The following is a 21,810-nucleotide window of genomic DNA, read 5'->3' as shown; positions in this document are numbered from 1 at the left end:
ACTAAGACTATATAAATATTCACCTGCATTTAGTTCTTTAGGTTAGTGTTTCCAATTTAACATTTGACTCAGTTTTGTGCAGTGAGACTATTTTCCAAATGGCTGTCTCATTTAAAAACTGATTTTCCTATACCTTTTATTAATTTTTCTCCCCACCACTGATTTGAAATGTTGGTCCTACTCATTAGTATATTCTTATATAAGCCCAGAACTATTTAAAGTATCTATTCCCTTCCACTGATCTCTTATTCTTGTTCCAGTATTAATCATGTGGCATTATAATAGTTTTTAAAATATCAAATATTGCGATTAACCACAAGAAAAGGAAACTAAAGTAAACTGGAAGAAATGACTTAACTTCAGGTGTTTCAAGAGGTAATTTAGGTTAAGAAAAAACAAACACTAAGAAGCTGGACACATATTTAGGCTTGCATTTCACTTTTCAGACAACTTTGACCAAGTACTTTTAAAAATAAGGAAACAATTTCCCCTAACTCCCCTCATCCAAAGTCACCATTTTTCTTTCTAATAGATGAGTTTATAACATTCAAAATTTCTCTGGAGCCCACAATTTACAGTACGCATGATTGTTGGCACTTTCATCCCAACAGCAGTATATATGTGGTCCTGTAAAATTAGAAAAATAGCCCTGGCTGGTGTGGCTCAGTGGATTGAGTGCCGGCCTGGGAAGCAAAGGGTTGCCAGGTCCCCAACTGGGGGCAATTGAGAGGCAACCACACACTGCTGTTTCTCTCCTTCTCTTTCTCCCTCCCTCCCCCTCTCTCTACAAATAAATAAATAAAATCTTTAAAAAATAAAAATTAATGAAATAAAACACGTAAATGATGATACTAGAAATGACATGAGCTGAAGCAAAATGGAAATTATTAGGCATGACAAAAATAAAACATATGGCAAAAGAAAATTCTTGGTCTCTATAGAGGAGGCTTGCTAAAATTAAGTTCAGGGGCTATATTTTTAAAAATGTTTATTTTTCATACAGTTAACATTCCATATTATATTAGTTTCAGGTGTACCTATTTTCAATGTGAATGAAGAATAAAATCCACATATGAGCTACATGAACTACACTGTGAAGACAATTTCTCAAAGCAGAGTTTTGTTTCTTAAAGCTACTGCTAGAGACACAGCATTCTACAGTTCTTAATAAAGAAGTGGGACCACCTCCTCCCACTTCTGCTAGGAATCCCTACAGCACCTGTGTGGCCTGAGGAATGGGCAGGCCATGCTTATTTTTATTTGACTACACAGACACAGTTACACAACTATACAAGTACACTCATTAAAAGATCCATACTCATTACACTGTTAGTTGTACTTCACTAATAAAAGGTTCACCCTTTTAAAGATATGGAAAAAGCTAGTCTCCCTTCTCCTCACTGTACTTCTAAGAAGTAACCATTGTTATCAGCTTGGTGGGCCTTCAAAACATTTTCTTGGCATTTACATGCATATATTATGTAAACAAAAATAAACTTGCTATGTAATAGGATCATGTTGTATATATTTGCTGTAACTTGCTTTTGTTACTCAGTAATAGACCTTGGAATATTTTCTTGCACTCTATATTGAACTGCCAGCCGTTTTTTTTCCATATTGTGGATGCCTGACACCAAGAGGCTTTATTGATTTACTGTCTCCAACAACTGCCCATTTCCTCACACCTTGCCAACGTGGGACATTAGGAATGGTATAAATTTTTACCAGTGTAACACGCAAAAATAATATTTATTTTTATGTTTTCCTTCAACTGATAGTGAGGGAATCTTTTCTGTTTATAGGTCATGTTGGTTTTTTCTATTTGTGAACTGCCCATTCAGTCTCTGCTCTTTTGTCAACGGGATTGCTCTATTTTCCTCACTGATTTGTAGGAATATTTAATGCTTCCTGGATATTTATATGCTGCAATATTTTCTCCCAGTCTGCTGTGTATTAATTATTTATAGCGTCTTGTTGGAAGGCTTAAACCTTTTAGGTAGTCAAATTTATTTTTACTTACAGTCTCTCAGTTTTAGTCCCATCTCAAGCCTTCCTTACTACTATATTATAAAAGTATTATCCTAGCTGGAATTTCTAATTTGTATGGAAGGAGAGAAGAATAGAGTTCTCCTCACCATCAGACAAGCCAACTGTTCCATCATTTATTGAAGAATTCTTAGTGCTACTTTTAAAGTGAACAAATCCTCAAACTTCCCACTGCTTCCAATAGCCTACTACTAAAATTAGAGAAGTCTGCACCACTGGTTATTCTTGTGCATTTTCTTTTCAGATTTTTAGAACAAATTCCAAAGTTCTTTTAGGGGGAAACTGACAACTTTTTGATATGAAGTCATCACATCTAAGAAAACTTCCTCAAAATTAGTCATGTCACAGGTCTTAAATAGTTCCTTTTAGCTTCATTTACTACTTTAGACTACTATATTTTTATGTCCATCTGGCAATATTTTACTTAGTAAGTCTTGGATTTGCAGACGATACCACTGACACCTCAAAAATCCAAGAGAATCAAGGAATAAAAAATTGTAACTAGGCAGCAAGTTTGTCAGGTTCACAAGACTTGATTTTTTAACATTTAAGTTGTCATTAGCTTCTATATGATTGCTTTACCAGTATTTAATTTTATGAGGCATAGTTAGTCTAATAGACTGTACAAACCCAGTCCCAGCCTAGAAGGAACTGACATACCAATAGCAGAGTACCACTTTCCATAAAAAGTAACAAGGGTGCCTGGAAGAAATGGCTGATTCTCGGGGAGGGGGAGGCAAAGTACAAGAGACTGGAACACCCTCAAGTGCCAGAAAATAAGAATTGCTCAGAGAATGACATGGACAGGTCAAAAAGACAGGGGAGCTAGCTTGAAGGGCTCTCACTGGGACAACCTGAACTTAAAAATAAATAATAAACATAAAGTCTTAAAACCTACTCAATAAAATAAGAATTTCTAAGTTCTTACTGATGAGAGAAAGGGCAAGCTATCCCTTAGAGTACAAAACCAAGTAATAGATGGAGAGGGAATACTAGATTTAGAAAAATCACTACTGGACAAGAATCAGTGGATGCTAAAACTAGCCAAGGATGAACAGGATATTTACCTAAGTCTCAAAGTATTGTCCCCAAAAGTATAATTGTAAAGGGTAAGATAGTAACTTTCAGGTGGAGAATTCTGACCACCACCACTTGAAGTCCATTACTCATGTTACTCACTTTAAGTCAGGACTGCACTGCCTCTGGAGAGAATGCACTGAGAAGAACACTTCCTGCGGTATTGCTGACAAGTATATAATTTGAACCTAATCATAACAATATGCTTCAAAATAAGCTGTCTATATATTTCAAAAATGGCATTGTCATGAATACAATGCAAGTCTTAGGAATTGTTCCAGATTAAAGGAAAGTTAAGAGACACAACAACTGAATGCAGTGTATCACCCTGGATTTTCCTTCTGAACTATGAAGAACACGATTGGAAAAAAATGTCTAAATCTATATAAGGTCCAAGCTTAGATAATAGCATTGTATCAATGTTAATTTCTTGATTTTGATAATTAATGCTACGTAACGCCCTTGCTTTTAGGCAATACTGCAGTATTTAAGGAAAAGGGGTACATGCTTTTAACTTATTCTCAAATAGTTAAGGAAAACATATACATATATAAACAAATGACAGGCCCCATAGCACAGGCACAGTTAATAGCTTAAAAAACAAACACACTGACTTTGCTTTTCCAGTTAAATTTACTTTGCTCCTGGCTGCTGTGGCTCAGTGGATTGAGCATTGGCCTGCGAGCCAAGGGTTGCTGGTTCGATTCCCAGTCAGGGCACATGACTAGGTTGCATGTCAGGTCCCCAGTTGGGGGGCACAAGTGAGAGGCAACCACACAGTGATGTTCCTCTCTCTCTCTCTCCCTCCTTTCCCCTCTCTCTACAAATAAATAATTAAAAAAAAAAATTTACTTTGCTGATAATTATTTTAAAAGAGTCTGCTAAACAAATTACTGATATAAAACTAGGAGTGCCGAGACTACCTGAGATAAACAAACTCAAAATGGTTAGAACTCTATTTTCAGTTAAAATCTTGATACACTCTAATAAGGTAGTTGAAAATAATTCAGTAGAACTTATAGACTTGCCATATCAAATATCAAAATGTACTGTAAATGTAAAGCTCCAGCTAGAACTGATTATGCTGAGCAAGGACACCAGACTCAAAAGCGATTGTACTGTTTTACATGAAGTTCTAGAACAGGTAGAATGAACCTATGGTGACAGGAATCACAAATTGGTGGGGGTGGGGGTGAGGAGAGAGGGGTGAGGGGTGAGAGTGTGACTGAGAAAGGTCAAGAGAGGAATCTGACAGAAATATTCTTTATTGTGATCCCTATCTACCTCACAACATATGTTAAAATAAATCCCAAATGAGTTAAACATCCAAATGTAAAAATAAAACCATGACTATTACTATACAATGTGGAGTATTTTCTATACGTTAAAGGAAGGGAGAATCTTTTAAAACAACACAGAACCTAGAACGCATATAGAATAGGTTGACAGCACTGTCTATATTAATGATTAAAATTTGAATGACCGAAATACCACAGTCAAGTGACTGGGGAAAAACACAATTGCAATATTGTATTGAGAGCCCTTAACACATTGCGTACGTGTGGCAAGAATTCTCATCATTTCTAAAACGCATTTAAATTCCCCGGTACGCAACGTGTTAAAAGTCAACAAGACACACAAATACACTCAATGAGACAAACAACCCAGTAGAAAAACGGGCAAAAGGCATGAAAAGACAATTCGAAAAATACAGATGGCCAATTATTAGAAGCTGTCTGATCTGTAAAGAAATGCAATTGAAAACTTTATTTGTGGAGAAATGTAAATAAATGCAAAATATCTTCCCTTACATAGACGCAATATTTAAAAAGATTAATATTCAGTGTTAACTGAGAGTTTAAAGAAAAAGGCACTCCCCTCTCATCGCTGGACGAGAGACTGAACAGTACAGCCTATCACTGGAGCACCTATTATAAAATAAAATGCACATTATCCTTTGACTGCAGAATTCCATTTCTAGTTACCAAAAAATATATTCCTTTAACCACACAGAAACATTTCTGGTTCATGGGAGCACTGAAAATTGGAAATGCCAGGTGAGAATTGGAAAATAACCTCATATGAAAGATTACTATTGAACTATTAAAAAAGAATGAAGTCTTTCCCTTGTAGAACTACAGAAAAATGCCCTAACATATTACATTAAAAAAAGAAAGAAAAAGCAAATCATAAAATATTTTGTATGGGACCTATTTTTTTAAGCAAAGAAAAATACACATACACCAGTGTGTTCGTATCCTTATGTATTTTTAAGTTACTGCATACACACAGAAACTAGGGAAGTATGTCCAACCTTCTAATAGGTTTTCTCCTGAATGGAAAGAACTTCTACACTTTACTTAATGCATGCCTGTATTTTTAAAAACCTTAGTACAAGTACTTTTTTAAAAGGAAAAACAAAGCAAATAAAAGATCCAGAGGCTCCATTTTTCCCTACCACGGACTGTCGATTTTCCAGTGCTCTTTGGCAAGGCAAAGATATTTACTTGGGCAAAGGCAAAAATGCACAATGTATCATGGATCACAGAAATGACTTTATTCCAAAATGAGGTTACAACTGCTGTTCTCCCAGAGCTTATACTACAGTGTGGCTAACATTGGTGCCTGCCTCTTAAGACATTTAAAACCTAGTTCTTTCTTCTTCATTGGCTAGGTAATATGAATATTTCATTTTGTTTTGAAGCCTGAGCAACAAAGCCTCCAATCACCCAAGGGACCTTTCAGAACAGTCCAAATGCCCAATTTTAGCAGATTCTATCTGAAAACAGTAGTTGAATGTTACTAAATTACTGAGTAATTACCAAGGGGGAAGAAAAACAAGGAAGATACAGCTGCTGCCCCCAACAACCTGGTTATGACATGTGGCAGAACAACATAAGCAAGATACAAGGAATTAATCGATGGCAGTGCAGAAAATCTAAGGAGACACGGATTACTGGTGGGATAAGAAGCTGTTGCTTGATGAACTTGGATGTGAATGCAGACAGATGGGGAAGAGAGTGAACCACATGCTTGCCGCCTGATGAAAGCCCAGTACGTAGCAGAGTAGTGGGGGATGAAGTGGGAAAGGGAGGTGTAGGTGAGGTGGTGAGGGTCATTAATGCTATGTGGAAGGTGGCTTTTATACAGCAGGCAGTTTTTGAAAGAAATGTCTGTAAAAGTGACAACTGTTTTAGCAAGGTAGCCTTTAAAAGGGAAGTTGGTTTCTGCAAGTCAGAGCAATAGGAGACTCAAGCCATCCTAAATACTCTATCTTTAAGGAAGGTTAAGGGTCTGAATAAGCAAAGGCTGCTGAGAAATCTATAGTGGTAAACTAATAGAGGTATAAATACCCCTTCCATCCTCTGAATTCCCAAGCAGCACAGAAACAAAATACAGTGGAATGATCTTGAAAGACAATGCAAGGCTTCGTTCCAGGCCCCAAACACAACCAAATATATGAGGCACATGAGCAAGCGCTTAACATTAGCAGTACTCATAAAAAATATTTCATACCTTTGCTAGATCTCTTTGATGTCTTCTTGTTTCCTTCAGAGGTAATTTCAATTTCATCAGGATTACCCCCTTCATCTTCAATTGCCTGAAGGGAAGATAAAAGAAAAGTTCACTAAAAAAGTCAGCACAGACTTGACTTTCACAGAATCCTCAGACTGTTGATTTGGAAATGCACCACCCCCACCCCCACCATTCATTCTTTCTCTTGCTCTGCACATTGAGGCCAAGCGCCTTGGAGTTAGTCTCAGCTGTGTAGTCTTAAACAGATTTACCTAATCACTCCAAGTTTTCTACTTCGTAATATGGAGCTACATAAAAGTTCTTAGCCTTAAAAGCTGTGTGAGAACTCCATCACCCATGTAAAGCAAACATTGAATAAACATCCAGCTTATTTTTAATATTACCATCACAATCTGGTTGATCCCATTCCTGGGCTCAATGAAACTCAAAAGGGAAAGGCACTCTCTCCAATTTCCTATGACCCATCAAAGTGTTTTCTTTGATCTTCTCAGAACCACCCCCCCCCCCCGCCATGCCATGCCTGCTCTGAGCACTGTCTGTATAGAATACTTATACTCAATGGCTGAGTTCTTACTGTGTATAGCATGGAACAAGCACGACATGTATTACCTCTTCCAAGACTGACTCCAAAGCTCTTGCTCTTAGTCACTATGGTACCTACCTCAAACGATACAGAATGATAGGAAGCTCTTGGCAAGCCCAGCCTCCCACCCCAAGAACTTGTCATTCACTTCACAGCGCCACCCACGTTCAGCAAATCAGTACTGAACATGTCAGTGATGACATCCCTGGATAGTGGGCTTCATATTTAGGTTTTACTAATAACCCTTTCTCTTTTTACTGTACTATCCTATGAACACAATTTTTAATTTAAACCCACTTCAAATATTGTCCTTTATTTTAAGACAGGTTCAGAGTCTCAGGAGTTTCCAGCTTACTATCTAAATTTAGAATGGGGCTTATGGTCCTACACCTACCTACCTAATCAGTACCAAGAGCAAAGAAAATCTCTCCCTTCTCTCTGAAACCAAAAGGAGGAACCGGAGTTCTGTCTTGGGATCAAGGAACAACCAACCAGAAAGTCTCTTACCCTTTTGGTAGGGACACACAATTCTGGACCACTAGGAGAACAGAAGATCTGCTCCAGACAGGAGGTGTACGTTTCACCCTCACTGGGGTGCAGTGTTTACAGGGTCATCCCTATGGGGACCAAGAGCTCTGAGTCATCCTTATAAAGCCCTGGTAATTAACACTTTGTGTATTCCCTCCACCTTTTCCTATTTTGCCCTTCCAGGAAAAATAAACCAAGAAAAGGACATAAACTGGATGACACAGTAGAAGAGAAAGCGGAGGTCAGTAATTCCAGACCTGTTTGGGAGGAGATACAGGTGACGGTATTTATGTAGTGCCCACATCCCTAATAAACTGAAAGAACGGAGAAAGTGGGAAGGATTTGTCCCCTCAAAGATGGCAGTGATGGAAGGTTTCTGATGTCACACACTAGTCTCACAGGAAGGTTCAATGTCATCTTATCAGCTTTGCAGGCTTGCAAATGGGGAAAAAGGATAAAACCCCCAATTTTGTTTTGTTGACAGGAGGTCCTGGTGGCTAAGAACCGGGACTACATCTCCATAAGTGCCAGTCCTCACCACCCTCCTTGCAATTTCGCCAGGTGTAAACATCTCCGTTGATGAACTACCTGCTCTGAGTAAAAAAAAAAGTATTCATAGTGAAAGAAATGCAAACTACAGTTAGAAAAGCCCTAACTTAAGACTCTATCTGAGGCTCCTTATTGGGAAAACAGGAGATAATCCCTACTTCTTCTCAACAGGATCAATAAGAAATATAAGCCCTATCCTCAGTTGTTTGGGAGCCAGGGTGGAATGAATCACAAACCACTGTCTGTGGGGGATGGGAGATTGGTATCAAGGTTGAGTGAGTCCCATGACAAGAGGAGCTAGGTGTGGAAAAAGTAACCAACGGGAATAAGAAAAAGTTAAGGGACGCAAACATTTACTTGAGTCCGTGCTTTTCACACCCATTCTTCAGTACCTCTCAAGGTGGCAAAGAGAAAAGATGAATTGTAACAACGTATTCTCAGTGTTTACCTGTGCCAGGCAACAAGCCAAGGCCATTTCAGGCAACCTCACTTAGCCCTAAAAGGAAAGCACTATTTTTTTCTTCTTTTTACACAAGAGAAACAGGCTCAGAAAGGATTAAACGTCTTCCATGGCAACGACCAAGCCTCGAAGACCTGGCAGGGCCCCGGGTCCAGTCGCACACCCCGCCTGTCTCTTGGGGAAGTCCTGAAGCCACCTCTGCGTTCTCGCCAGGTCTTTTACGTTTCTGGTCATTATAGCAAAAGACATCTTCCCTTCCGTGTTATACCCACGAGCTAATGATGGCGAACCCCAAACTGCTTTTTTTCTTTAAATATTTTATTGACATGCTTGTTTTATAAATTAACCCCCTACTGAGACAACAAACATCTCATCTTTCCAGAAAGACTCCCGCCGCCAGCGCGGTCACAGGGAATCGGCCGGCTTGGATTCAATCCCGTCGCCTCCTCTCAACGATCGTGTGACCTTGGCCGAGTCCCCTGCCTCACCTAGGAAGTAAGGATTTCAGAGTTCCCTACTCACTTTGGAGATTGGAAAGAAACAGTGAGAGAGGAAGGCCCTTAGCGAAATGGCTGAAGCGCAAAACAGAAACCCTCGATCGATGTAACCCACCATCTAGAGCTGCGAGGCCAACGCGGCTTCCCCAGTTCGCGTCCATATTTTATTTTTATTTTTCTCGCTCGACACTGCGATTTGAACTGGGCCAGCCTGGGATCGCAACTCCCGCTGGGGCCTAGAATCCGGGAGAAGCACTGAGCGCCAGGCCGGACGCAGGCCGCAAACGAGGCCAGAGACGGGCCCCAAAGCTAGGGGAACTCTGTCGTGGCCGCGGAGGTCCCCTAACCCAACTCTTCCCCACCCCGAGGGCCCCGACTCCACCTTTTTGAGCCTCTCCATCAGAACGCTCTTGTTGCCGCTCGAGTCCAGATTCCGTTTCTTCAGCTCCGCCCGCAGATCGATTACCCGCAGGTCGCTGAGACGCCGCGTCCCGGTCTCGGACGAGGCGGAGCTCAGAGCCGCTGCGCCCGCCGTACCCGAATCGCCTAGGCCTGAGAGAGTCTCCGCCATTCCAGGGACCCTGGCTCCGCCACTCACTTCGCACAGAACCGGACCGGTGTTCTCTCACCTCCTAGCACAAAATGGCGCCGCCTGCCAGAGAACTGCTCCAGCAGCCCCAGCTCGCAAAGCTTCTGCGCAGGCGCAACCGGCGCAGGACCAACGCTTTCGGTAGCTTCTAGCGTTAGCTTGGTTAGAGCCCTGGGGCTATGCGCAGGCGCGTTGCATCTCTCGACCTCCCGCCGCGAACAGCCAGGACGCATGCGTGTTGCAGAAACGGCGCCTGCGCGTTGTCCCTGGGAACGTGAGGTTGGTCGACTCGCTAGCTCGCTTGCCCCTAAGAACGCATGCGCGGCCGGAAAACGGGGCGGGAGGAAGTGAATGCGTTTTCCTCTCAGGTGGCGCCATTTTGTGCTCAGAGCCGCTACAAGCGCTACCGGTGTGAGGAGTAGGCGCAGGAGACGGGGAACTCGGGATGGCGGAGACTCTGGCAGGATCCGGCGACTCGGGTTCTGGTACGGCCGCTGTTGGTCCGGGCGCCTTGGAGGCCGGGACTCGGCGGCTCAGCGAACTGCGGGTGATCGACCTGCGGGCAGAGCTGAAGAAGCGGAATCTGGACACGGGCGGCAACAAGAGCGTCTTGATGGAGCGACTCAAAAAGGTGATGTGGCTCGAAGCTCGGGGGGAAGTTCGCGGGGGCGTCAGAGGTGGTGGAGGAGGCCGGAGTACACCCTTGCGTGGACCTGTCATTGCGACTTTTGGACACGGGGGTCCCCGCCTCACCCGCCTCTTCGTCGACATCCGGCCCGAGCTGTCGGGGACCAGGGCCCTGGCTGTGTAAACCTTGGCCCGTCACCGCTCCTCCCTTGTGCTTTGCTTTTGCTTCTCGACTTAAGTGCGCTGAGGGCCCATATTCTTAGCCACTAGGGTGGCCGGAGCTTGAGTTTTTTAGACTTGTCTCTGTGACCTTGGACAACTGCTTTCCTCTGTCTGAGCCCCAGTTTCCTTTCCTGGAGAACTGGTGACTGAAGGACCTTTAAGATCTTACAGGAAAGGGAGTTGTGTTTGTACCTGCCCTCAACTGCTTTGCACGTACCATGCCCTGCCCCCAACTGCTCTTTTCCCAGGTCTTCTGGCTGACTCCTTGTCATTTTGGATCTATTTGAGATGTCACCACCCCATTCACCCTTTAAAGTGCGCATCCACCGCCCTGTCTTTCTATCACGTCATCCTGTGTTTGTGCCCCACCTCGCAGCACATAACAGAAAGTTGAATATGGGTGGTGGTCGTCTCCCCAACCAGAACAAACTTATTAAGAATAGGGAACTCCTTGTGGGTTTACTGTTGAGTGCCCAGTCCTGTGCTAAGTATGCGGAAAGCACTGAGGTATCTTCCCCCACCTAGTCTGTTCTTCCCCCGAATGGTCAAAGATGGTTTGTGGAACACCACTGAGTTGTCCGTGCAGACCAAGTGCAAGCCTTTTGTTATTAACAAAACTAGAAGGTGGGCAGTTTCGAGGTCAGGGGCCATTTTGGGACAGGTCATTGACCCTGATTCTGGAGACCCAGCTCACACATCCCTTTGCCTTTTGGGTGTGGGATGCAGAGAGAACCAAGTTGTGCTGGGTTCATCCTCTGCCTCTTGGACTTGCAACCCAGATGGCAGAACCCAGCTTGCTCTTTGCAAGGAAGGGTTTGCCTTTGTGTGCCTAGAAGTAGTTACAAAAAAAACAACAGTGTGCCTTGCAGCTCTGGGTAATGTAAAATTCATCTCTTCCTGACAGGCAGTTAAAGAAGAAGGGCAGGATCCTGATGAAATTGGCATCACATTGGAAGCCACCAGCAAGAAGATAGCAAAGAGATGTGTTAAAGGTATCCACCTGTTTGGGGCCTGTTTATTTTGAGAGCTTACTTCCGGAAGATTTTTTAGCACTCTTTCTGCCCTCCAGGCTGTCATTGTTCTCTGTCTCATAATTAGGCCTGCTTCTCACCAGTTAACAGGTAGCTCTGCCATGGTGCTGGAGTAAAAATATTTCAGTTTTTGCTATTGGTATTAAAAAAGAACTAGAGTAAGACACTTCTAAAAGCTGCCCCAACTGGTTTGAGCGACTAAATGCACCTGCTTGGCTTCCTTCGTGGTTCAAAAAAAATAGGACTTAAGGAAAATGACAACAACTTAAGACTAAATAGAACGCAACTTCTCTAGGATCCGAAATAGATTGTCGGAGTGCTTGTACCCGGCCTGTGTTATACCAGTGTGATTTTTTAAATCGATATAATTAAAATACTCTAAAATTACCGATTTAAAGTGTACAACGCAGTGCTTATTCACAAGGCTATGCAATCGTCACTAGTATCTAATTCTAGAACATTTTCATCACCCCAAAATGAAACCACCATGCCCATTAGCAATCGTTCCCCATTCTCCCCTGCCTTCAGGCCTTTGCAATATCTAATTGATTTTGTAAATTTGCCTGTTCCGGACATTTCATATAAACAGAATTATACAATATGTGGCCTTCTTTCACTGAACATTATGTTTTCAAGGTTTATGTCGTGCCATGTATCAATTCCTTTTTATGGCTGATATTATTTATGGAAGAACTGAATTCCATAAGATTTTGAAACCTTGCTACCCTTATTGGCTATTGTCCTTATTAGATTTTACAGTGATGAGGACAATATAATTCAGGCAGTAGAGGACAGTTGCTTAGAAAATAAAAAGATTAATTTGTAGCATTTTTAACAATTTCAGTTTACTTTTTTTAACAGCTTTTCCTAGAAGGACGACTTTTCTATAACTCATGTAACTTGTTAAAATTTGTACAGTATAAGTGTTTGAAAGATTAAATATTTTTAGTTAGATACCTTAAGGGTTCTTACATTATTTTAAATCTTAAGACATTGATGTTTTTTTCTGCTCTTGTGTTGATCCATACTTAGCTATGAACACTGTCTGAATAAATACAGACAGACTGGTCTATAGCAGGAAACATAGAACTACCTCTTTGTGTTTTACTGTTAAATTATTCATGGTCTGAAAGTCTGTTACGAAACACTTAAATTAGTTTAAAATATTTTAATGAAATTTTTTGATGTAGACACTCATTTAAAACTCTTGAGGTTCGAGGCTTACTAATTTAAATGTTCTTGGCTCCTGACAGGGATTTTTACATTATTAGACAAACTGAACCTTAGCCGGGTGATTTAAAAACCTGTCTAGCCCTGGCTGGTGTGGCTCAGTGGATTGAGTGCTGGCCTGTGAGCTGAGGGGTCACTGGTTCGATTTCAGGTCAGGGCACATGCCTGGGTTGCAGGCCGGGCGGGTCCCCAGTTGGGGACGCAGAAGAGGCAACCACACATTGATTTTTCTCTCCCTCTCTTTTTCCTCCTGTCTCCTTTCTCTAAAAATAAGTGAATATTAAAACAGAAAACAAAAGCAAACCCGTTTGCTCTAGATTAAAGCTTAGTGTCAAATCAAAACTACATGGACTTAACATTTTGTCTGGAAAGCTTTGGTAGTAGTCACTTTCTTTGGTATAAAGAGAATATTTATACCACTACAGCTCTAGCACTGGCCCCTGCCCCTTTTTTTTTCAAAGAAGTCACCAATACTCAGAGAAGTAACAGGTGACTGAATTCCTGGGACAGAAGACAGCGCCTACAGGTTGTTGAGCTAGTGTCTTTTTTAGAGGTGGCTGAGCTCATGGTTAGTGATATGAAGTGTTAGACCTTCGTGGTGTCCTGGTTGAAATTAGGTCCTCAAGATTACATAAAAGTAATCAAGAGCAATTAACTTATCATTTTTTAGAGTCCATGCCACAGAGTAGGACTATGTCTGAAAATTCACAAGTGACTATTGCCTTTTAAACTTAGAAAAAACTTCCTCAACTCTGAACGAGAGACTTTTCCCTGTTCTCATCTAAACAGGCAAAATTGTGGAAGACATGTGGATGTGTTTTGAAAGATTAAAATTTTGAGTTAGGTTTTACGTGGGAAACTTTGATGTTCTGGTTTCTGTCCTGTTGCATCCCGGCCCCTATTTCAGCTTTTAGTCAGCAGAGACCAGACCCGTGGGACTGGGGTGCATCCTGTCTGCCCAGCATTCATCATTCCCACTCTTATTTAGGGCACTTTTTGATGAAGGTTTAGGCTGTGGATCTCTCCTTTCACATCCTGTGCAGGCACTGCAGTCTACTATTTAGAGGCCTGGAAACTGGATGCAATTGCCAAACATTTTTAGACAGTGTATTTCAAAAGCATATGCTGGGTTCAGATATAATGGAAGTGGTACAGCTGAGTTTTTGAGTCCCAGCTTTGAAGCTGAACCAAGTTCTTATGTGTCAAAAATAGATAATAAATCTGGTAGCATTGTGGGGAGTATTAAACAATAAGATGTAGAGAGTAGAGTATCTGACATGTAATGAAACTGCATTTCTTGAGTGATTACTGATGTAATGGTGAATGAGATAACTAAGGTGTAGACATTGCATTTGAATCTGTAATCAGATTGAGGTTTCTTATGTTTGATGTTCTCACTTTAAAATTTTATTAAAATAATACTTTTTGATAATTCTGAAAACTTAAAAAATACACATATAGAAGTAAAGTGGTCTCTAGTACCACTCTCAGTGGCTGCCGCAGTCATCTCCATCTGTATGCATCTTCATGCCTGCCTGTGTGCAGGCATACAGGTGCTTTTTAATAAAAGTAGAACTGCACTGTTTTGTTTCTTTTTTTAAAATTAATGAGAACTTTCTTATATTTAATATTTTTTGAGAGCTTTTTATTTTAAGTTGTAAAACGTTGTATGGTGTACCATGAAGTTTTATAGCCTTGGCACTATTGACTATTTGGAGTGAAGAATTCTTTGTGGTAGGGTGCTGTCCTGTGCGATATGGTATGGTGAGCACCATCCCCAGTCACTCATTACCCACTAGATTGATGCCAGTAGCACACGTTCCCAAAATATCTCCAGATATTGCCAGATTACACCCCACTCTCCCCATTTACTCCCCATGCTGGTATCCCACATACGTACCAAATATGCTATAACATGTTTCCCTTGTAGATGTTTAGGCTGTATAGACTTTCTAGAAGAAATAAATACCTCTGTTTTGAATTTCTTATCAGATATTTTAGTGCATGTCCTAAGGGGAACACCTGGAATAAAGGGCATGTATGTTTTTGAGGCTTTCTATTCATGTGGAGCCTCTCCTTTCCCTCTAGCCTCCCCCTTGGGAATGCCTAGCATTAACTATAAATACTTGTTTTGCATTCATTATGGCTCAGCATGACCATGGACTTTATGTTAGCCTTTGCCTTGCAGAAAAAAGTTCTTGAGCTCAAGACTATTGAAAGGCAGGTGATCTGCTTGAAATGGTGGAATATAGGGAAAACTAGCAAGTTAATAATCCAGAATAATTTTGAAGGTTGCAGTTCTTTGATTACTAGATGGATATTAAAATTACGTTTGTTGAAAAATGCCTGTTATCCTTTGCTCACTCTTCGGATGTTTGTTTTACTTTATGGGTGGTTGTGAAGTCTTCTGAAGCTCTTAGGTATTCTGTGCAAAATCAGAATATTTTGTTTGACAGTATTATAGAAATCCAAGATATTCGTGTCCCAATGGAGACAAAATCACACAATAGGACAGGCAATTATTTTAGTTTCCTTGTAACAAATTCTCTCCAGGATTAAAATCTATTGTTCTGCATAAACTAATCATTAGGCCAGACCTGAGTATTATCTGATTAAACAATTATTTTGTTATTAGGACAGAAGACAGAGGAAGAAGGCACAGAAGACAATGGCCTAGAAGAGGATTCCAGAGATGGGCAGGTATGTGGTGTGACAGTGGAGACAACAGCAGGAGCTCGTGAATTTTGGTCCATCTGTTCATTGACACCTCTCATTCCTCTTTATAGGAGGATGTGGAAGCAAGTTTGGAGAGCTTGCAGAATCTTGACATGATGGACGTTAGTGTATTAGAAGAAGCTGAAGTTGAGAATAGCAGTGCCCCAGACTTTGGGGAAGATGGCTCGGACAGCATCCTTGATTCCCTTTGTGATAGCAAAGAGTATGTGGCCGCACAGCTGAGAGAGCTCCCAGCTCAGCTCACAGAACATGCTGTAGGTAACGCTGAGACATGTGGAATGTGCCAAGAGCCCCGAGGCTCCCAGTGTTTATGTGCTGTTTATATTAGCGAGAACATACTAGGGATTGATTAAGTAGCAAGCAGCGAAATCACCAGTCACCATAAACACTTAATTTAGGCTCTGAACCTTGGTGGTAAATTCTGTCCATTTAAACTCCACATAGATCAGATATTGATTAATGGAAAACTTTTCTGTGGTACTTGAGAATATTTATAATTGGGTGGGAGACACTTTCTAAGCATAAATTATAAAACAAAAGGTTGGCACAGTTGGTAAAGTATTTTTGCCCTGGCTGGTGTTGCTCAGTGGATTGAGCTGCAGCCTGTGAACTGAAAGGTTGCCAGTTTGATTCCCAGTCAGGGCACATGCCTTGGTTGCAGGCCAGGTCCCCAATTGGGGATGTGCAAGAGGCAACTAATCAATGTTTCTCTTGCTCATCAATGTTTCTCTCCCTTTCCTTCTCTCTCCCTTCCCTTCTCTCTAAAAATAAATCTTTAAAAATTTTTTTTTACATATTTTCCTTTTTCTGATTTTTTTAATTTTTATTTTTTGTCCACACCCAAGGACACTTTTCTCATTGTGAGCGAGAGAGAGAGAAAGAGAAACATTGACTGGTTGCCTTTTGTAGGCTCCCCAGCTAGGGATCAAACCAGGAATTGAACCTGCACAACCTTTCGGTGTATAGGGTGATGCTCCAATCAACTGAGCCACACCAGTCAGGGCAAAAAATATTTTCCTTTTTTAAAAAATAGGTTAAAAAAAATAGATAAAACAAAAACAGTTCATAACACATCAGCCAGATAATCCTGTTGCTATTTTAGAAAGTTTATGCATAAGGATGTACAGTCAGAATAAAAGATATGAAGTACAGCCCTGACCAGCAAGAGTCACTAGTTCAATCCTGGTTAGGGCACATGCTTGGGTTTCAGGATTGGACCCCTTTTGGGGAACTGAGAAGCACTCAATTGATGTTTCTCTCCTCTTTTTCCCTCCCTTACCCTCTCTAAAAATAAATAAACACTTAAAAAAAAGATGTGAAATACAGTGAAGGAAGATATTTGTCACACCAAAAGAACCCCTCCTATTAAAGGGATCCACTGTTAATGTCCTTGTGTGTAAGGTATGCTTTGTTACCAATGTCGCCTTCCCAAGTTCTTGCAGTACTTTGGCATAGAGCTCTTTGTGGTGGCCATGCTAGAAATGATGGCCATTTTAATCTCACCAACTCAGCATGCCCAGCCATTCTAATTTGGTTGTGTTATTTATTTAAGGCATTACAGGTTTAAACTGAAAAAAACTGCCTTCGTAGGACTGAACTTTAAACCTTTCAGGTCAAAAGTCACGAACTCCAAACATCCCCACACCTCAACCTAGAATAGTATTAAGCAGCTGATCAGCCCTGTCTAGGCATGATCTCGCTGTGTCATGTTAATTATTTTCAAAGCATGTACTTGGTTTCTAACTTCTTGGTTAATGGAAGCATCCAGGTTATAAAGGTTCAAACCTAGAAAATGAAAAAGAGAAAATATCTGGAAAGGAATATTTTTGTATTGTATTTATAAAGGTAAAAAGCCTTCATATTTGGTAACCTATAAATAGTTGGGGTTTTGTTTTTTTTTAATTTCCTTATTTTTATTTTTATTTTTGGTATAGTAAAAAAGAAGCAGTCATATTAAGTATTTGTTAAATAAAGCACTCCAGAAGAAAGTGCCAGTTAAAGTTGCTATCAAGTGAAATCGGAGGAATGCCTAGTTTTGAGTTCTACTTTGGGAATTCTGTGGCGGAGTGGTGTATGTACACCATCAGTGTGTAGAAATTGCCTGTGTAATGAATTCACTCATTTGAACAGTGCTGACAGAATGCCGACCACCTGTGAGCCTCTGTCAGCCATGCTGGTATTACCCAATGCTTAAGCAGGTGTGGGGGCAGGGAGGAAAGTAATAAACCAAATAATCTAACAGTTGATTTCCAGATGGAAGCAGGTGTATGAAGGAAATAGATATGTGGGCTGCCTGGAACATAGTGAGGCACAGGTTTTGGCATTCAGAGCTCTGTCCCCACAAAGTGACCTTTCATCATCATTTAGGTAGACGGGGAAGGCTTCGAGAGCACTTTGGATGCTTCATCGTTGGATTTCAAAGTACCTTCAGTAAGTGACCATCTATCTGTTTCTGCGTGGCTGGAAATTTTACATGAATAGTTAACTTTATATAGTGAGAAAGGATGTGTACATGTATGTAAAAACTATTCACTGGGTATTGATACTGAGCTGGGTGCTGGGGATAAGTTGTTGAGAACCAAACCTGTCAGTTTTGGAGCTTGCAGTCTAGTGGGGGCAGGGTTAATAATGAAAAAGAACGTAACTGGAAGGGAAGAGGAGTTTGATGAGGGAGAAGTTCATGTAGTTGGCCAACAAAAGCCCTTAGAAGCTTCCTGGAGGAAGTCCTATTCAATTTAAGGCATGACATTGGGGTAGAGGGGAGTGTGACTCACTGCAGGCATGGAGTATGGAGTGCACAGGATAAGGGCAGAGGGGCAGGGATGGGGCTGCAGAAGCAGGTGGGCCTGACTACCAGAGACTATGGGCTGGGAAAGGATTTGGGAGACAGTCTTACCTACAGGACGAGATCAGGGAAAGGTTTTAAGTGGGGTAGAAAGATGGTTTTGTTAATAGGTTCCAGTTATAAATAATAGTTTATATTGGGAGGAACATTTTTTTTTTTTTCTCCCTTCAGGTGTAATATATAAAGCAGTGGCCATCTCCATCTGTGTGAGGCCATTAGATTAACTTGGACTTGGGGTGGGGTGGGGTGGCCAGACTCTGAGGGGAGAATTGAACAGGCTAAATAGTACCACTACCTTTGTGCTTTTGCTGGGGAGAAACTGACAAAATGATTGTAGGTTGGAATACATTGTTTTGAGTGGAAAAAATTCTTTGAAACAGGCATTTACTTATACTTGAGTGAAAGCTGTATCTGCTTAGGAAATGTATCTGACCAGTTTTTAAATGCCTGTGGTTTTTCTTTCTTTTCTTTTTTGAAATAGGATATTGAAGAACCACTATTGGAGCCAGGTACTGATAAGAGAAACACAACAGTTATGGTTTGAAAGTTTTCTCACTACTATTTTTTTCAAGCTGTCTATTTTATGCTGTGTTACGGTCTTATAAATGATTTTAATGGTGGACAATCCAGATCATACAAGGATCAGAGATTGGAAACCCATTCATATCACCAGATCTGTGGAACAGCCATTACGGTTTCTAGAGGTCATATATATATGTGGTGAGATGTAGTGATTATTATGTTCATCTCTTTAACCACATAGAGTGGTATTTACGTAATTTCTCCTTGTGATTCTTCTGTGTGTTTCTACACATGAAACAGATCTTGTGATATTTCTCTGCAGTCAATTTGACTAATGCAGCTAAGGCAGAATAATGCGGTTGTCAGGGCACTTTATAACCTGAGAAGTGACTGGATTCCAGAAGAGAAAACAGAGTTTCTTCATGAAAATTTCCAACATATTATTTCCCTTCTGAACTGCGTTTATCTCTCGCCATCTGAAGAGTTTCTGGTTTTCATTTTGGACTGTTCTCTTAAAAAGAAATTCAAAGAAATTTGGAAATTGAGCTGTCATTGAATGGTGACTGCATTCGGTTCAGCACCTTGGACATTGGAAAAATAAGTCAGAAGACCCAGACTTGAACAAAACATGAAGAAGACTGTTGAGAAGCAGCCAAGTTGTTGTAGGTGTTTAAATCTGTGGGGCCTTTTCCATGTAGTGTAGCGGCTTACTCTAGCAGTCGGTTGGAGTGCAGGTAGTGTAACCAGTTTAACATGTGTACCCGCGGGTTTTCCAATCTCTGTGTAGCTAGCAGTTCTCTTTGTGTTAGTGTGGCAGCCGTGCCAGTTCCACATTTGTGATTGCTTTATTTCCCTGGTAATTAAACCTTGTGCCATTCTATTCCTGTTAAATCCGTAGAAAATGAGAAAATACTCGACATTTTGGGGGAAACTTGTAAATCTGAGCCAGTAAAAGAAGAAGGTTCCGAGCTGGAGCAGCCATTTGCACAGGATACAAGTAGCGTGGGGCCAGACAGAAAGCTTGCGGAGGAAGAAGACCTTTTTGGCAGCGGCCATCCGGAGGAGGGTGATTTAGATTTGGCCAGCGAGTCAACAGCACAAGCTCAGTGGAGCAAGGCAGACACCCTGTTAGCGGTAGTGAAAAGGGAGCCCGTGGAGCAGACAGGCGGTGACGAGAGGATGGACTGTGAGCCTGTAGGGCTAGAGGAGCCAGTTGAGCAGAGTAGTAAAGCCTCAGAGTGCGCGGAAGCCTCTAGCGAGGAGGTCACGGAAGCACCCCGGGAAGCCTCAAGCCCAGACCCCAGAGATAGCAAAGAAGACGTGAAGAAGTTTGCTTTTGAAGCTTGTAATGAAGTCCCTCCGGCTCCTAAAGAGTCCTCAGCCAGTGAGGGCGCTGATCAGAAAATGAGGTTTGTTTTTTCTCAGTTTTAGACCAGATGCTATCTCCTTTTCATTGGTCGTTTAATGACACACATAAGCTGTTTTTTTCTGCAATTGGCCAGCCAGACTGACGAAATTGTAGTTTATCTCTAAAGAATGTTTGATTTCTCTTTGTATTTTTAATGGCTGATTTGATTTCTTTTTCTCAACCTACCATGGTTGTGCTTTTAAATTGCTAAGTGTTCTCTTCAGTTAAATCGATTGACTTAAGAATCTGACATTGTATTTGGGGGCGGGGGGGGCAGATATCCAATATAAGCTTGCAAAGGCGTCTGTTAAAGTTTTATTTCAGACTAATTTTCTGGTAGGTATTCAGTTTTAGCACATATTTTTAATTTAGTTCTCTTGTTTTTTTCCTGTGTGATTAACATTAACTTTCGTCTCTAGTTCTTTTAAGGAAGAAAAAGATATAAAGCCAATCATTAAAGATGAAAAAGGTATGATTTAACTTACATGGTGGGGAGCCACCTGTGGATCCCTTAGCTTGGGAGGGAGGGGCGTGGAAGTTGCCAGGTTCTGGATCCAGTAGTTTGTTTTATTGCGGATTACTGGAATAAACCATCTAATTGTATCTTGAGAGATTAGTTTTAAATGTTGAGCTATGTTTTATGTCACTCCGGTGGTGGTTCTTTATGGGGTAGTAAAAATTCTATTACACTGCATCCTATTAAAATCCCATTCTTCATTGAATAATATAACAGGAGTTATAGAAACTGCTATCTTGGTTGAGATCTGATCATTGGAAGACATTTCAGTTTGTAACTGACCTGGACATGATTATTCCTCAAGTAAGAAAACTGTTTCTGCCATCCAGATTTTTCATCATCTGTCCTTGGTATTGACATTAATTAAATTCTTGAATCAGAAGAGTTGAAATTGGATGTAGTTAGGGTTTAAAAGAGGGCCAGACTTAGGGGAGTGGTCGAGCTTCCTTTTATGCCTGGGGGCAAAGCATAATTTTCTCCCTCCTGCTTCAGGTCGCATCTGCAGCAGTTCTGGTAGGAATTTGTGGGTCAGCGGACTGTCCTCCACAACTCGAGCGACAGATCTGAAGAATCTTTTCAGCAAGTATGGGAAGGTAGGCTCTCCCTTTTATCTTGCTGCCTATCCTCAATTTGACATTAAATAATACACTCAAGATTTTTTGCTGATTTTATTAGTGGTCATTTATGGTTTTTAAAAGAGCAGGGGAGGTTTTCAGGGGGGAAAAGAACCTCAGTTTTGAGTTGTGTGCCCTTTTTTCTGGTTCAGAGTAAATAACATGCAGAGTAGATCATCATGGCATAGAACA

At 41.1% G+C, this 21,810-nt stretch overlaps 2 protein-coding genes across 4 annotated transcripts in view; one reads left to right on the top strand and one right to left on the bottom strand.

Annotated features, from left to right (window-relative positions):
• SAFB (scaffold attachment factor B) overlaps nt 1-9,972 on the bottom strand; it is a 30,376-nt gene extending 20,404 nt beyond the window's left edge. For both annotated transcript variants that reach the window (XM_090289426.1, XM_090289427.1), the window contains exons 1-2: nt 9,660-9,972; nt 6,640-6,724 (exon numbers count right to left, since the gene is read on the bottom strand). In XM_090289426.1, the coding sequence (XP_090145552.1) occupies nt 6,640-6,724; nt 9,660-9,848 (274 nt within the window). In that variant the 5' untranslated portion in view covers nt 9,849-9,972. The remainder of the gene's footprint in view (nt 1-6,639; nt 6,725-9,659) is intronic.
• Nucleotides 9,973-10,220: 248 nt separating this feature from the next.
• SAFB2 (scaffold attachment factor B2) overlaps nt 10,221-21,810 on the top strand; it is a 31,899-nt gene continuing 20,309 nt past the window's right edge. Inside the window, exons 1-9 of one of the 2 annotated variants that reach the window (XM_090289425.1) lie at nt 10,221-10,497; nt 11,620-11,707; nt 15,612-15,676; nt 15,763-15,970; nt 18,084-18,142; nt 19,039-19,066; nt 19,978-20,488; nt 20,907-20,956; nt 21,497-21,597. In XM_090289425.1, the coding sequence (XP_090145551.1) occupies nt 10,312-10,497; nt 11,620-11,707; nt 15,612-15,676; nt 15,763-15,970; nt 18,084-18,142; nt 19,039-19,066; nt 19,978-20,488; nt 20,907-20,956; nt 21,497-21,597 (1,296 nt within the window). In that variant the 5' untranslated portion in view covers nt 10,221-10,311. The remainder of the gene's footprint in view (nt 10,498-11,619; nt 11,708-15,611; nt 15,677-15,762; nt 15,971-18,083; nt 18,143-19,038; nt 19,067-19,977; nt 20,489-20,906; nt 20,957-21,496; nt 21,598-21,810) is intronic. The other variant, XM_090289424.1, reaches the window with a different exon arrangement.

This window comes from Furipterus horrens, unplaced genomic scaffold (assembly GCF_987537825.1).
Source record: "Furipterus horrens unplaced genomic scaffold, mFurHor1.1.pri manual_scaffold_10, whole genome shotgun sequence".
In the NCBI taxonomy this organism is placed as follows: domain Eukaryota; kingdom Metazoa; phylum Chordata; class Mammalia; order Chiroptera; family Furipteridae; genus Furipterus; species Furipterus horrens.
The sequence above is the reverse complement of the archived record's forward strand: the minus strand, read 5'-3'. Positions and strand labels throughout refer to the sequence as shown.